The sequence below is a fragment of the Mustelus asterias genome, chromosome 5 (genome assembly GCF_964213995.1).
Source record: "Mustelus asterias chromosome 5, sMusAst1.hap1.1, whole genome shotgun sequence".
Lineage (NCBI taxonomy): Eukaryota > Metazoa > Chordata > Chondrichthyes > Carcharhiniformes > Triakidae > Mustelus > Mustelus asterias.
This window is the reverse complement of record NC_135805.1, coordinates 76,987,378-76,999,406: the sequence shown is the minus strand read 5'-3', so window position 1 is coordinate 76,999,406 and position 12,029 is coordinate 76,987,378. Positions and strand designations below refer to the sequence as shown.

Below are 12,029 nucleotides of genomic sequence, written 5' to 3'. Positions count from 1 at the left end.
TCCCCCTTTATTTACATTATTTGTTATTTCCTCAATAACTCTTTAAAAAAAAGTCAAACACAATCTCCCTTTCTCAAAACCATGTTGATGCTGCCTGATTGCACAGAGATTTACCAAGGACCCCGCTAAACTCCTTAATAGTAGATTCCAGCATTCTCCCTATGACTGATATTAAGCCACCTGATCTGTAGTTTTCTGCTTTCTGTCTCCCTCCTCTCTTGAATAAAAGAGTTACATTTGCTATTTTCCAATCTGACAGGACTCTTGGGTGCTTCATCCCCCCTAGGATGAAGCCTATCATGACCTGGGGATTTGTCAGCTTTTAGTTCTAATAGTTTTCTCAGTACTCTTTCCCTGGTGATTGCAATTGTTTTAAATTTCTCCTTTCCTTTCACCGATTGATGCATACTTACTTCTGGAATATTATTTGGATTCCCTGCAGTGAAGACAGATGCAAAATAACTATTTCCTTATTTTCCATTATCAATTTCCTAGACTCATCTCAAGAGGACTAATGCTCGCTTCACTTACCATTTTCCAAAGGAAAATCTTACTATCTCTTTTTATATTTTAGCTAACTTTTGCACATGCTCTAATTTCCCCCCATTCTATTTCAGCCATTCTTTGCTTTCATCTTGTGTCCAATCTTCTAACTTACTACTAATCTTCTAACCTACCACTAATCTTTGTGGAATTATACACTTTCTCTTTGATACTATCTTTAATTTAATGATTTAATCATGATGGTACATTCTTCTGCAAGAGTTTATGCCTTCTCAGATAAATACTTGATTGCAAAGAGGCTCTGGTTATCTTTTCCTTATAGGGGACAGTCATCGTTTGATCACGGGTGTTATGGTTGAAACCTTGTTTGACAGACTACAGGTTTCAAAATCACAACTCATTATGAAATGTACAAATGTATTATTACAGGTGTGGAACTTCTGCTGACCTGGCTATCCTCTCTGCAAGCTGGGAAGATATCTGGGCTTTGAGTATGAAGGTTTGTTCTCATTTCCAATTTCCAGTTATGTGCATTGAAGCAAATAACCATCTTTTAAATTAAATTAAATTAAAACATGCTACCGTGCAAAGGGACCTGGGGGTCCTTGTGCATGAGACGCAAAAGCCCAGTCTGCAGGTACAACAGGTGATCAAGAAGGCAAATGGGATGTTGGCCTATATTGCGAGGGGGATAGAATATAAAAGCAGGGATGTCTTGATGCACCTGTACAGGGCATTGGTGAGGCCGCAGCTGGAATACTGTGTGCAGTATTGGTCCCCTTATATGAGGAAGGATATATTGGCATTGGAGGGAGTGCAGAGAAGGTTCACCAGGTTGATACCGGAGATGAGGGGTTTGGATTATGAGGAGAGGCTGAGGAGATTGGGTTTGTACTCATTGGAGTTTAGAAGGATGAGGGGGGATCTTATGGAGACTTATAAGATAATGCGGGGGCTGGATAGGGTGGAGGCGGAGAGATTCTTTCCACTTAGTAAGGAAGTTAAAACTAGAGGACACAGCCTCAAAATAAAGGGGGGTCGGTTTAAGACAGAGTTGAGGAGGAACTTCTTCTCCCAGAGGGTGGTGAATCTCTGGAATTCTCTGCCCACTGAGGTGGTGGAGGCTACCTCGCTGAATATGTTTAAAGCGCGGATGGATGGATTCCTGAGCGGTAAGGGAATTAAGGGTTATGGGAATCAGGCGGGTAAGTGGTACTGATCCACGTCAGATCAGCCATGATCTTATTGAATGGCGGGGCAGGCTCGAGGGGCTAGATGGCCTACTCCTGCTCCTATTTCTTATGTTCTTATGTTCTTATTTTCAAGTCTCAGACCTGCCTCATTAGCCAAGTACATTTGAGGCATGATGCTCCACATGGTTTCCTTCCATTTGTTTAATCCAAGTCCTCAAGTAAAAATTCATTGAAAGGACAAATGAAACCTTGTTCAAAATGTTCAGTGATTGATTAACATTGGACTTCTTCTCATTTAACCATTTCCACTTTATGTCACAGATCTACCTCACTGCTTAGTCCCAGATTTTCCAGGTCTGCTGTCTTGATGCCTTAAAATCTAATTGCTGTTAGGTAAACACTGGGTCATTCAGAAATCAATAAAAGGCTTCCATAAGGAAACATTGGATGTTCACACATGTAGCAATCAGCAATCATCGTGGCTTTGGTGTGCTGTATCCTGAAGAGTTTCTTTCATCATGTCATGCTCAGTAAAGGCATCTCATATTCATAACTTTGAAAATATGAACTTTATTCAACGTGGAATCTTCGAATTTACTTTTTCTCTTAAAATGGATAATGTGCTCTGACAAGATGGCAAACAGGGATCAGATGATCTGGTCTGTGTACTCAAAGTACTAACACAAGAATTGATTCACTTTCTGGCTATACCTTAAAGACGGACAATTGTGCATTTCACGTAACAATACTAACTATTCATCTCCTGCAAGTTACCAAACTGTTGATGAATCAGTGGAAGCTCCAATGAGCTCACTGGCAGAGAATGATGACTTGGTCACTGAAAGAACAATGGAGATGGAGTGCATATTTGGTAATGAATAAACAGGACTGTCCTGACCACAAAAGAGGCAACTTTAGTAAGATAAAAAAAGCAACATCTGTGCTTGTGAAATATCTGAAGGCAGTAACATCATAAGATCTTCAGGTTGTGCCATTCTGGGTCCACTAAACAGCTAATCAATTCCCTGGTAACAAGACCATAAGAAACTTTACTATTACCTCCATATTGTTCATCAAGAAAATCCTGCAAACAAACTTCTGCATTTGACTTTGGTTGTTGAGCTCAGCTTAACGGTACTGCAGGTATGAAGAAAAATTCCACTTGGGCCTGCAATGTACTTCTTCCAAAACAAGACAAGCACACGAATTATAAAAAATTCCTTTTGTTTATAACTTGCAGAAGTGTACTGTACTTTCCTTCAGTGTGTTTGTATATGAATGAGAGAGTGGGTGCCGTAGTGTTCAATTTCTGGGTGAGTGCTTAAATAAATAAACCATCTTCCTTCATTTAAACCCTCAAAAAACCGACTGTTTTAGTTGTTCAAATCCCCCACACACTCGGGTGCTAAAACATGCGCACATACTCGCACCTTCTTCTCAAATTCTGATTACGGATGGCTGGAAAGGGGACAGGGAATTTAGAAGTTCTCTCTCACCTTGTCCATAACACCAGCTTATACCTTTCTTTGAAGTTTGACAAAGAATGCAGCATAACAAGAAGTGTGATATATATTATCAATCTTATAAAAATTACATACCTGGATCTATTTCAATAGAAAAAAAAGTGTTTGATAAAACTTTCTGGTTCACTTAAAAACTTCTACTAACTTGACATTGTTAACTACGAGTCAAATATTTTGCTGCAATTTTCCCTATGTGTATGTGAGAAGGCACAATTTAATATGCTTTAAAAAACACATTATCCAAAATGATTTGTCAGTTCATAGTTTTAAAATTCCTAACTACTGACCTTCAAATAGTAGTATACAAATATTCCCAAAGGTTGTCCAGTTTCACTAAATCTGGGAGATTTGCAACTTCAATAACGATGCAAGATGCCCACGATGCCAAAAACTAATACAATATTATGTTTATAATCCCACAACAACAACAATCAAATCTCAAACTAGTAATATGGGAATATGCATATATTGATGTATATATTGAGCATACTGAAAGGTGACAAATATGTTCATAAGGAGAAGGAATTTCTTCAGCCAGAGTGGTGAATCTGTGGAACTCTTTGCCGCAGAAGGCTGTGGAGGCCAGGTCATTGAATGTCTTTAAGACAGAGATAGGTAGGTTCTTGATTAATAAGGGGATCAGGTTATGGGGAAAAGGCAGGAGAGTGGGGATGAGAAAAATATCAGCCATGACTGAATGGCGGAGCAGACTCGATGGGCCTAATTCTGCTCCTATGTCTTATGGTCTTATAAACAGAGCAATTTTATTTGTCCCAGATGAGTCACAAAACTTACACAAAATATACTAGATGGATGGTAGAGGATTATCTGGTAGCAAGTGATACATTTTTTGTTCATTCATGGCACATGGGCGTCGCTGGCTGGCCAGCATTTATTGCCCATCCCTAGTTGTCCTTGAGAAGGTGGTGGTAAGCCGCCTTCCTGAATCGCTGCAGTCCACGTGCTTTGGGTGACCCACAATGCTGGTAAGGAGGGAATTCCAGGATATTGACCCAGCAACTGTAAAGGAACGGCGATATATTTCCAAGTCAGGATGATGAGTGGCTTGGAGGGGAACTTGCAGGTGGTGGTGTTCCCATTTTTCTGCTGCCTTTGTCCTTCTAGACGGAAGTGGTCATGGGTTTGGAAGGTGCTGTCTAAAGATCTTTGGTGAATTGCTGCAATGCATCTTGTAGATAGCACATGCTGCTGCTACTGAGCAGAGGGATGGGAAGGTGGAGGGATTGAATGTTTGTAGATGTGGCTCCAATCAAGTGGGTTGCTTTGTCCTGGATGGTGGCAAGCTCCTTGAGTGTTGTTGGAGCTGCACCCATCCAGGCAAATGGGGAGTATTCCATCACACTCCTGACTTGTGCCTTGTAGATGGTGGATAGGCTTTGGGGAGTTAGGAGATAAGTTACTCGCGCAGTGTTCCTAGCCTCTATCCTGCTCTTGGAGCCACTGTGTTTATGTAGTGAGTCCAGTTGAGTTTCTGGTCAATGGTAACCCCAAGGATGTTGACAGCGGGGGGATTCAGTGGTGGCTACACCATTGAATGTCAAGGGACAGTGGGTAAAGTGTCTATTATTGGTGATGGTCATTGCCTGGCATGTGTGTGGTGCAAATGTTACTTGCCACTTGTCAGCCCAAGCCTGGATATTGTCCAGATCTTGTTGCATTTGAACATTGACTGCTTCAGTATCTGAGGAATCGCGAATGGTGCTGAACATTGTGCAATCATCGGCGAACATCCCGACTTCTGACCTTATGACGGAGGGAAGGTCATTGATGAAGTAGTTGAAGATGGTTGGGCCTAGGACACTACCCTGAGGGACTCCTGCAGAGATGTCCTGCAGCTGAGATGACTGACCATCCACAACCATCTTCTTATGTAGCAGGTATGACTCCAACCAGTGGCGAGTTTGCCCCCAATACCTATTGATTCCAGTTTCGCTAGGGCTCCTTGATGCCATACTTGAGCTGACAAATGCGGCCTTGATGTCAAGGGCTGTCACTCTCACCTCACCTCTGGAATTCAGCTCTTTTGTCCATGTTTGAACCAAGGCTGTAATGAGGTCAGGAGCTGTGAGACCCTGGCGAAACCCAAACTGGGCGTCACTGAGCAGGTTATTGCTGAGCAGCTGTTGCTTGATAGCACTGCTGATGATCCCTTCCATCACTTTACTGATGATCGAGAGTAGACTGATTGGGTGGTAGTTGGCCGGGTTGGATTTGTCCTGCTTTGTGCGTACGGGACATACCTGGGCAATTTTCTACATTGTTGGGTAGATCCCAGTGTTGTAACTGTGCTGGAAGAGCTTGGCTAGGGAAGTGGCAAGTTCTGGAGCACAAGTCTTCAGTACTATTGCCGGAATGTAATCAGGGACCATTGCCGTTGCAGTATCCAGTGCCCCCAACCGTTTCTTGATATCACGTGGAGTGAATCGAATTGGCTGGAGACTGGCATCTGAGATGCAGGGGACCACTGGAGGAGGTGGAGATGGATCATCCACCCGGCACTTCTGGCTGAAGATTGCTGCGAATATTTCAGCCTCATCTTTTGCACTGATGTGCTGGGCTCCTCCTTCATTGAGGATTGGGGTATTTGTGGAGCCTTCTCCTCCAGTGAGTTTAATTGTCCACCATCATTCTCGACTGGATGTGAAGGTCTGCAGAGCTTCGATCTGATCTGTTGGTCGTGGGATCGCTTAGCTCTGTCTATCACTTGCTGTTTTTGCCATTTGGCATGCAAGTAGTCCTGTTTGGTAGCTCAACCAGGTCGACACCTCATTTTTAGGTATGCCCTTCTGCACCCTTCATTGAACCAGGGTTGATCTCCTGGCTTGATGGTAATGGTTGAGTGGGGGATATGCTGGGCCATGAGGTTGCAGATTGTGCTGGAGTACAGTTCCGCTGCTGTTGATGGCCCACAGCGCCTCATGGATACCCAGTCTTGAGTTGCTAGATTGGTTCGGAGTCTGTCCCATTTAGTGGTGATAGTGCCACACAACACGATGGAGGTTATTCTCAATGTGAAGGCGGGACTTCGTCTCCACAAGGACTGTGCGGTGGTCATTCTTATCAATACTGTCATGGACAGATGCATCTGTAGCCGGCGGATTGGTAAGGATGAAGTCAAGTATATTATTTCCTCTTGTCGGTCCTTCACCACCTGCTGCAGACCCAGTCTAGCAGTTATAGCCTTTAGGACCCAACCATCTTATCAATAATGCTGTTGACAAGCCCCTCTTGGTGGTGGACATTGAAATCTCCCATCCAGAGCACATTTTGTGCCCTTGCCACCCTCAGTGCTTCCTCCAAGTGTTGTTCAACATAGAGGAATACTGATTCAGTAGCTGAAGGAGGACGGTACGTAGTAACCAGTGAGAAGTTTTCTTGCCCATGTTGAACTTGAAGCCATGAGACTTCATGGGGTCCAGCGTCAATGCTAAGGACTCCCAGGGCAACTCCCCCCCCGACTGTACACCACTGTGCCGCCATCTCTGCTGGGTCTGTCCTGCCGGTGGGACAGGACATATCCAGAGATGGTAATGGTGGTGTCTGGAGTGTTATCTGCAAGGTATGATTCCGTGAGAATGACTATGTCAGGCTGCTGCTTGACTAGTCTGTGAGACAACACTCCCAATTTTGGCACTAGCTCCCAGATGTTAGTAAGGAGGACTTTGAGGGTCGACAAGGCTGTTTGCTTTGCCGTTGTCTTTTCCAGTGCCTAGGTCGATGCCAGGTGGTCCATCCGGTTTCATTTCTTTGTTGAGGCTTTGTAGCGATAGTTACAACTGAGTGGCTTGCTAGGCCATTTCAGAGGGGCATTGAGAGTCAACCACATTGCTGTGGCTCTGGAGTCACATGTAGTCCAGACCAGGTAAGGATGGCAGATTTCCTTCCCTAAAGGACATGTGTGAACCAGATGGGTTTTTCTGACAATCGACAATGGTTTCATGGTCATCAGTAGGCCATAATTCCAGATATTTTTTATTGAATTCAAATTCCACCATCTGCTGTGGCGGGATTTGAACCCAGGTCCCCAGAACATTATCTGGGTTTCTGGATTAATAGTCGAGCAATAATACCACTAAGCCATCGCCTCCCGGAAATGGGATTACTGTGAGGACGCAGGTGAGAATGTTGGCAGAGGGACAAAACAGGGATGCGGATGCCCTGCCAATCCTATTGGTCTCAATTAAGTAATCTACAGCAAATTCCTACCCGACAGCTGATCAGATGCCTGGCAGGTGGGAACACATCTAAGTGGTGGGCGGCCGCAGCCACGTAACAACGTGAATGGCCCCCGGCCGTCAATAGAGCATGGAGAGTGAGGTACAATTGGACTATCATTGGTTGGAGTGTAGAGAAACACTGGGATGATGATCGGGGTTAGGGGATGTTGAAGGATTGCCTGCGAGGCCCGAGCTGTGAGCTTTAACAGATATTGCATGTAAAGGAAAGCCGTGGTCTGTTGTTTTGCTGAGCTCCTACCACTTATCCTTTAAGAAAAAATATGGGCTTTACTAGAAGATGGATTTCACAGATGGTGCTTACTGAGAGGTGGTTGAAGAGGGTGTCCGGTTTTAGCACACCAGCCTGCAGGATGGACATCGGGGCTGTCAGCGTCAACCCAGTAATCATAATCATAGTTCCAGCCATCAAAATGTATCTAGATAAATATACAAGATGATTACAGTCAAACTCAAATTCAGTTATTATAGTAACTGAATTTTTCACTTAGCACTCTGAAATAATTATATTTTAAATAATCAATGCTTATGTAAATTTAGTCAATTTATGTAGCAAGGCAACAATTTAAATCTACCCAGGAAACAATGAACAATCTGTCAATAGTTCGGTATTTGCCAGTGGACCTCCTGTGTCACTGGATATATTAGCCTGGATTTTCATGGAATTGGGGGACTACGCAGCATATCCAAAATGATGGATGGACCCTAGATCTGGAAGTCCAGCCCCCCCCAATTTGGCAGCAACAATTTTCTCCAGGGGGTGGTGGAAAACAGGGATGACGTGACTTACACATGGGAAACGCAAAGCAGGGGTAATGGAATTAAGTTCAAAAAGGCCCAGTTTGTGCTGGAGGATCTTAAATGCTGCTAACGAAAATTGTGCACACTGCACACACTCAACGTGCAACACTTGCAGCGTTGCTTCAGGAAAGTGCAGCAGTGGATTTTTTGGAGACATGCAAGCAACAATGCTAATGATAACTTTAAAAACACAAAAGACAACTGAGTGGATAACTCCAAACGTGGATTTTTTTAAAAAAAACACTTATTTTGGAGTTCAGAACTTTTACTGACTTAGAAAAATGAGGAATGAGCAATTTTAAGGAAGCATTTTGAACAACCTGTGGCAAGAAGATGTCACATCATCACCTAGTGGCATGAGACTGTAATTACACAGTGCAGGAACCTATTAACATTTTAAACATAGACAAAAACTTAGAATCAACAAAGCTGACATGGAAGTATGCCGACAAATGACAAGTAGCAAGGTCATGCAAGGAGGAAATGTACTCAACATATGATATTTAATAAACTATAGATTGGTAAGTTGGTGAGATGGCTTGGGATCATGAGAAGCCATTTGATCTTCCAGGTGAAAACGGACTCCCTTTGTGAATTGTACTTTGTGTGAAATGAATTGGAGAATTCTCAAATCAGTTTCTAGTGGGCTTGGCCTCCAGCACAAAAAGATGTCGCTAATTAGACACTGATTAGCAATGCCATTCATTGTACACTCCAGTCTAGAGAAGGTAGCACACCTATTAAAAAAGATGTGCATTTATGTAGCACCTTTAATAACTTCAGAACATCTCAAAGTTCTTAATGGTCAATTAAAGTATTTTTAAAAATGCAGTGACTATTGTAATAAAAGGAAACATGGCAGACAATTTGCATACAGCAAAAACAATCTGCAACTTAAATAAATGACCAAAAATTGTGCTTCTAATCATATTAATTGAAGAATATATACTGACCAGGAAATTGGGAGAACTCTCCTGATCTTCAAATATTACCATGGGATCCATTGTGCGTGCTGAAGACAACAGCTGAGACCCTGGTTTAACATTTGATTCATACGCCTGACAGAGCAGCAATCCCATTTTGCAGTGTTGGCCTACTCATGCTCTCAATCTGTATGTTCACATGTTCATGTGTTTAAAATGTGAACCTGGCTGGTAATGTGGGTCTCTGTTCCTATTAAGGATTTTAAAGGCACTTTCAGCAATCAGTATGCATGGGGCTGGGATGGGCCAATATTATTTTAATCAAGGTTGACTTTATTAGATTCTTTTGAAAGACTTGCTTTCAGCCGCAAACAAAATTAGGCCCAATCTTGTCTCCATTTAGTCTGTGTTAAGATACTGGGACATGGATTCAAAATTGGGATTAGAAACTCTGGTCAATTTTACCATACCTCAAATGGATACCCATCCATCTCTATTGAGCGTATAACAAGGATGGAATCTACACCTTGCAGATCTGTATGATTCAGATCTGCATCACTCATTTCATTTATCCATTGGACCAACTGATAACCGCCACCACCCCCACTTAATAAATCACAAATCAAATCATCTAAACAACTGTAGATTTCAGCCTCAACTACTTCAAGGTAAATTCCACGCACAATAACCCACCTTTACTCTATGATCATCTGTGTCTACAATTGTTGCTACTCTGATTAGCAATGGATTCCGCTTATCGACAGCCTCAAATTTCATATTTGGTAGAAATCCATGCATGGGTCGCTGAAACAACACAGGGAAATGATAATTGGTTTGGGAATTACTTTACACAAGCATTCTCTTCAAAATCTGATGTATAGGTGACATTCAATAAACCACAATTTTAACTTTGAACTGGCTGTCAAATGGACATAAAAGACCAATTTTTGGTTTCTAAAGATCAAACACTGCACTGAGTCTCAGACATTGAGTAAAGTATGTTAAGTACTTGCTTAAACACTAGGGAATTAGATTTGGAATCAATTTTTATAGGGCCAAAATATACAGCAAGGCCAAAGAGATTTAACTTATAATATCTCAATGCGTTCAGGAAAATTGTTTATTTGATATATTAAATTTGTCTGAGCAACATTACAAATTTGTTTTGTAGTTACTTACAGATTTAAATGCCCGTGCAGGAGCAGGCAGAGAGTTTGTTTCTTCTAAGTACTTTTCCCAAGAAAACCGTTTAGGATCATGATAATCTATATCAATGAAATAAACAGTTCATGAGTCTTCTTTAAATCTGTCAGTTCAACAAGTAACCCCTTGCAACATTATCAAACCTAGACAACTCCAGTTTTTACCTTGTACTGGCACTACACATCAATGTAGTGAAGCTACTCAAATGTCATGCATTATATCACATATTAACCCAACAAAATAATAAATACTTCTTAAAAATGTCAACACATTGGAAAGAATGCAAGGATGTGAACACATTAGAGTGAGTGCAGAAGAGTTTTACAAGAATGGTTCCAGGGATGAGAAACTCCAGTGATGAAGATAGATTGTAGAAGTTGGGTCTTAGATGGCTAAGGAGATTTGATAGAGATGTTCAAAACCATGACGGGGCTGGACTGAGTAGATATGGAGAAACTGTTCCTGCTTGTAGTAGGATCAAGAACGAGAGGACACAGATTTAAAGCGATTTGCAGGAGAAGCAAACCCAACACGAGAAGTATATTTTTCATACAACAAGTGTTTTGGGTTTGGAATGCACTGCCTGTAAGTGTGGTGGAGGCAGGTTCAATCAAGGCATCAAGAGGGCATTAGATGATTATTTGAATAGAAACAATGTGCAGGATTACAGGGAAAAGGCAGGAATTTGGCACTAAGTCATGATGCTCATTTGGTGAAGCAGTGCAGACATAATGAGCTGAATGGTTCTTTTGTCACCAAAACAATTCTGTGATTCCAATATTCAAAAAAATATTTATCACCACATTTGCCTTATTGCTCTTCTCAATATTTCCCATGTCTGCTTTTAAAAAATTATTTAAGTTTAATTTAATTTTATTTGCTCCTGACATACCAACCAAATAAGCCATGAGACTTCTATTCACCTGGTGTCTACTTTCCATATCTAAATGTCCATTTTGAATAAAATCATAGAATCCTTACAGTGCAGAAAGCGGCCATCCGGCCATCGAGCTTGCATCAACAACAATCCCACCCAGGTCCTATCCCCGCAACCCCATACATCAGTTATGGTAACAGGCCGATCAGCGAATTCGGTGCTGATGGGTTTAAAAACATTTCCTAATGGCAACAGTGACTGCTGGAGCGTCTCTCTACTCCTCAAGTGGTCCATGTGTTTAGAATCCATCCATCCCTCCACATCCACTTGTATGAAAGGGGTCCAGTCTTGGAGACAATAATTCCAGCAATCCAACTTGATCCACAATCGAAGTTGCTCACATATACGGTTTCGCTTACCATAAATGATCGTGCTGTACTACGCGAATCATAACTTGCTTTTTGATTATTTTGGTTGACTTCTACTATCCCTGGCAAATTTGGAAACACAAGGCTCAGCCTCTTTCTGAGATGATGTTTCATTAGCAGTTCTGATGGTGGAGCTCCTGTTGTTGCATGTGGGGTGGTACAATAACAAAGAAGGAAGCATTAGATTTTGGTCTCCGAAGTTCCTCCTGACAGTTTCTTTAGGCCAGCCTTGAAAGTTTGGATGGTTCTCTCAGCTTGTCCATTTGATGCTGGGTGGTAAGGTGCAGTTGAGAGCAGTGAAGATTTGAAACTCAGCACTTA

The 12,029-nt window shown here is 42.1% G+C and overlaps 1 protein-coding gene across 3 annotated transcripts in view; it reads right to left on the bottom strand.

Annotated features, from left to right (window-relative positions):
• l3mbtl3 (L3MBTL histone methyl-lysine binding protein 3) overlaps positions 1-12,029 on the bottom strand; it is a 127,570-nt gene that overhangs the window by 56,723 nt on the left and 58,818 nt on the right. For 2 of the 3 annotated variants that reach the window (XM_078213718.1, XM_078213719.1), the window contains exons 13-15: positions 10,380-10,465; positions 9,894-10,004; positions 7,781-7,895 (exon numbers count right to left, since the gene is read on the bottom strand). In XM_078213718.1, coding sequence (XP_078069844.1) covers positions 7,781-7,895; positions 9,894-10,004; positions 10,380-10,465 — 312 coding nt within the window. The remainder of the gene's footprint in view (positions 1-7,780; positions 7,896-9,893; positions 10,005-10,379; positions 10,466-12,029) is intronic. The other variant, XM_078213720.1, reaches the window with a different exon arrangement.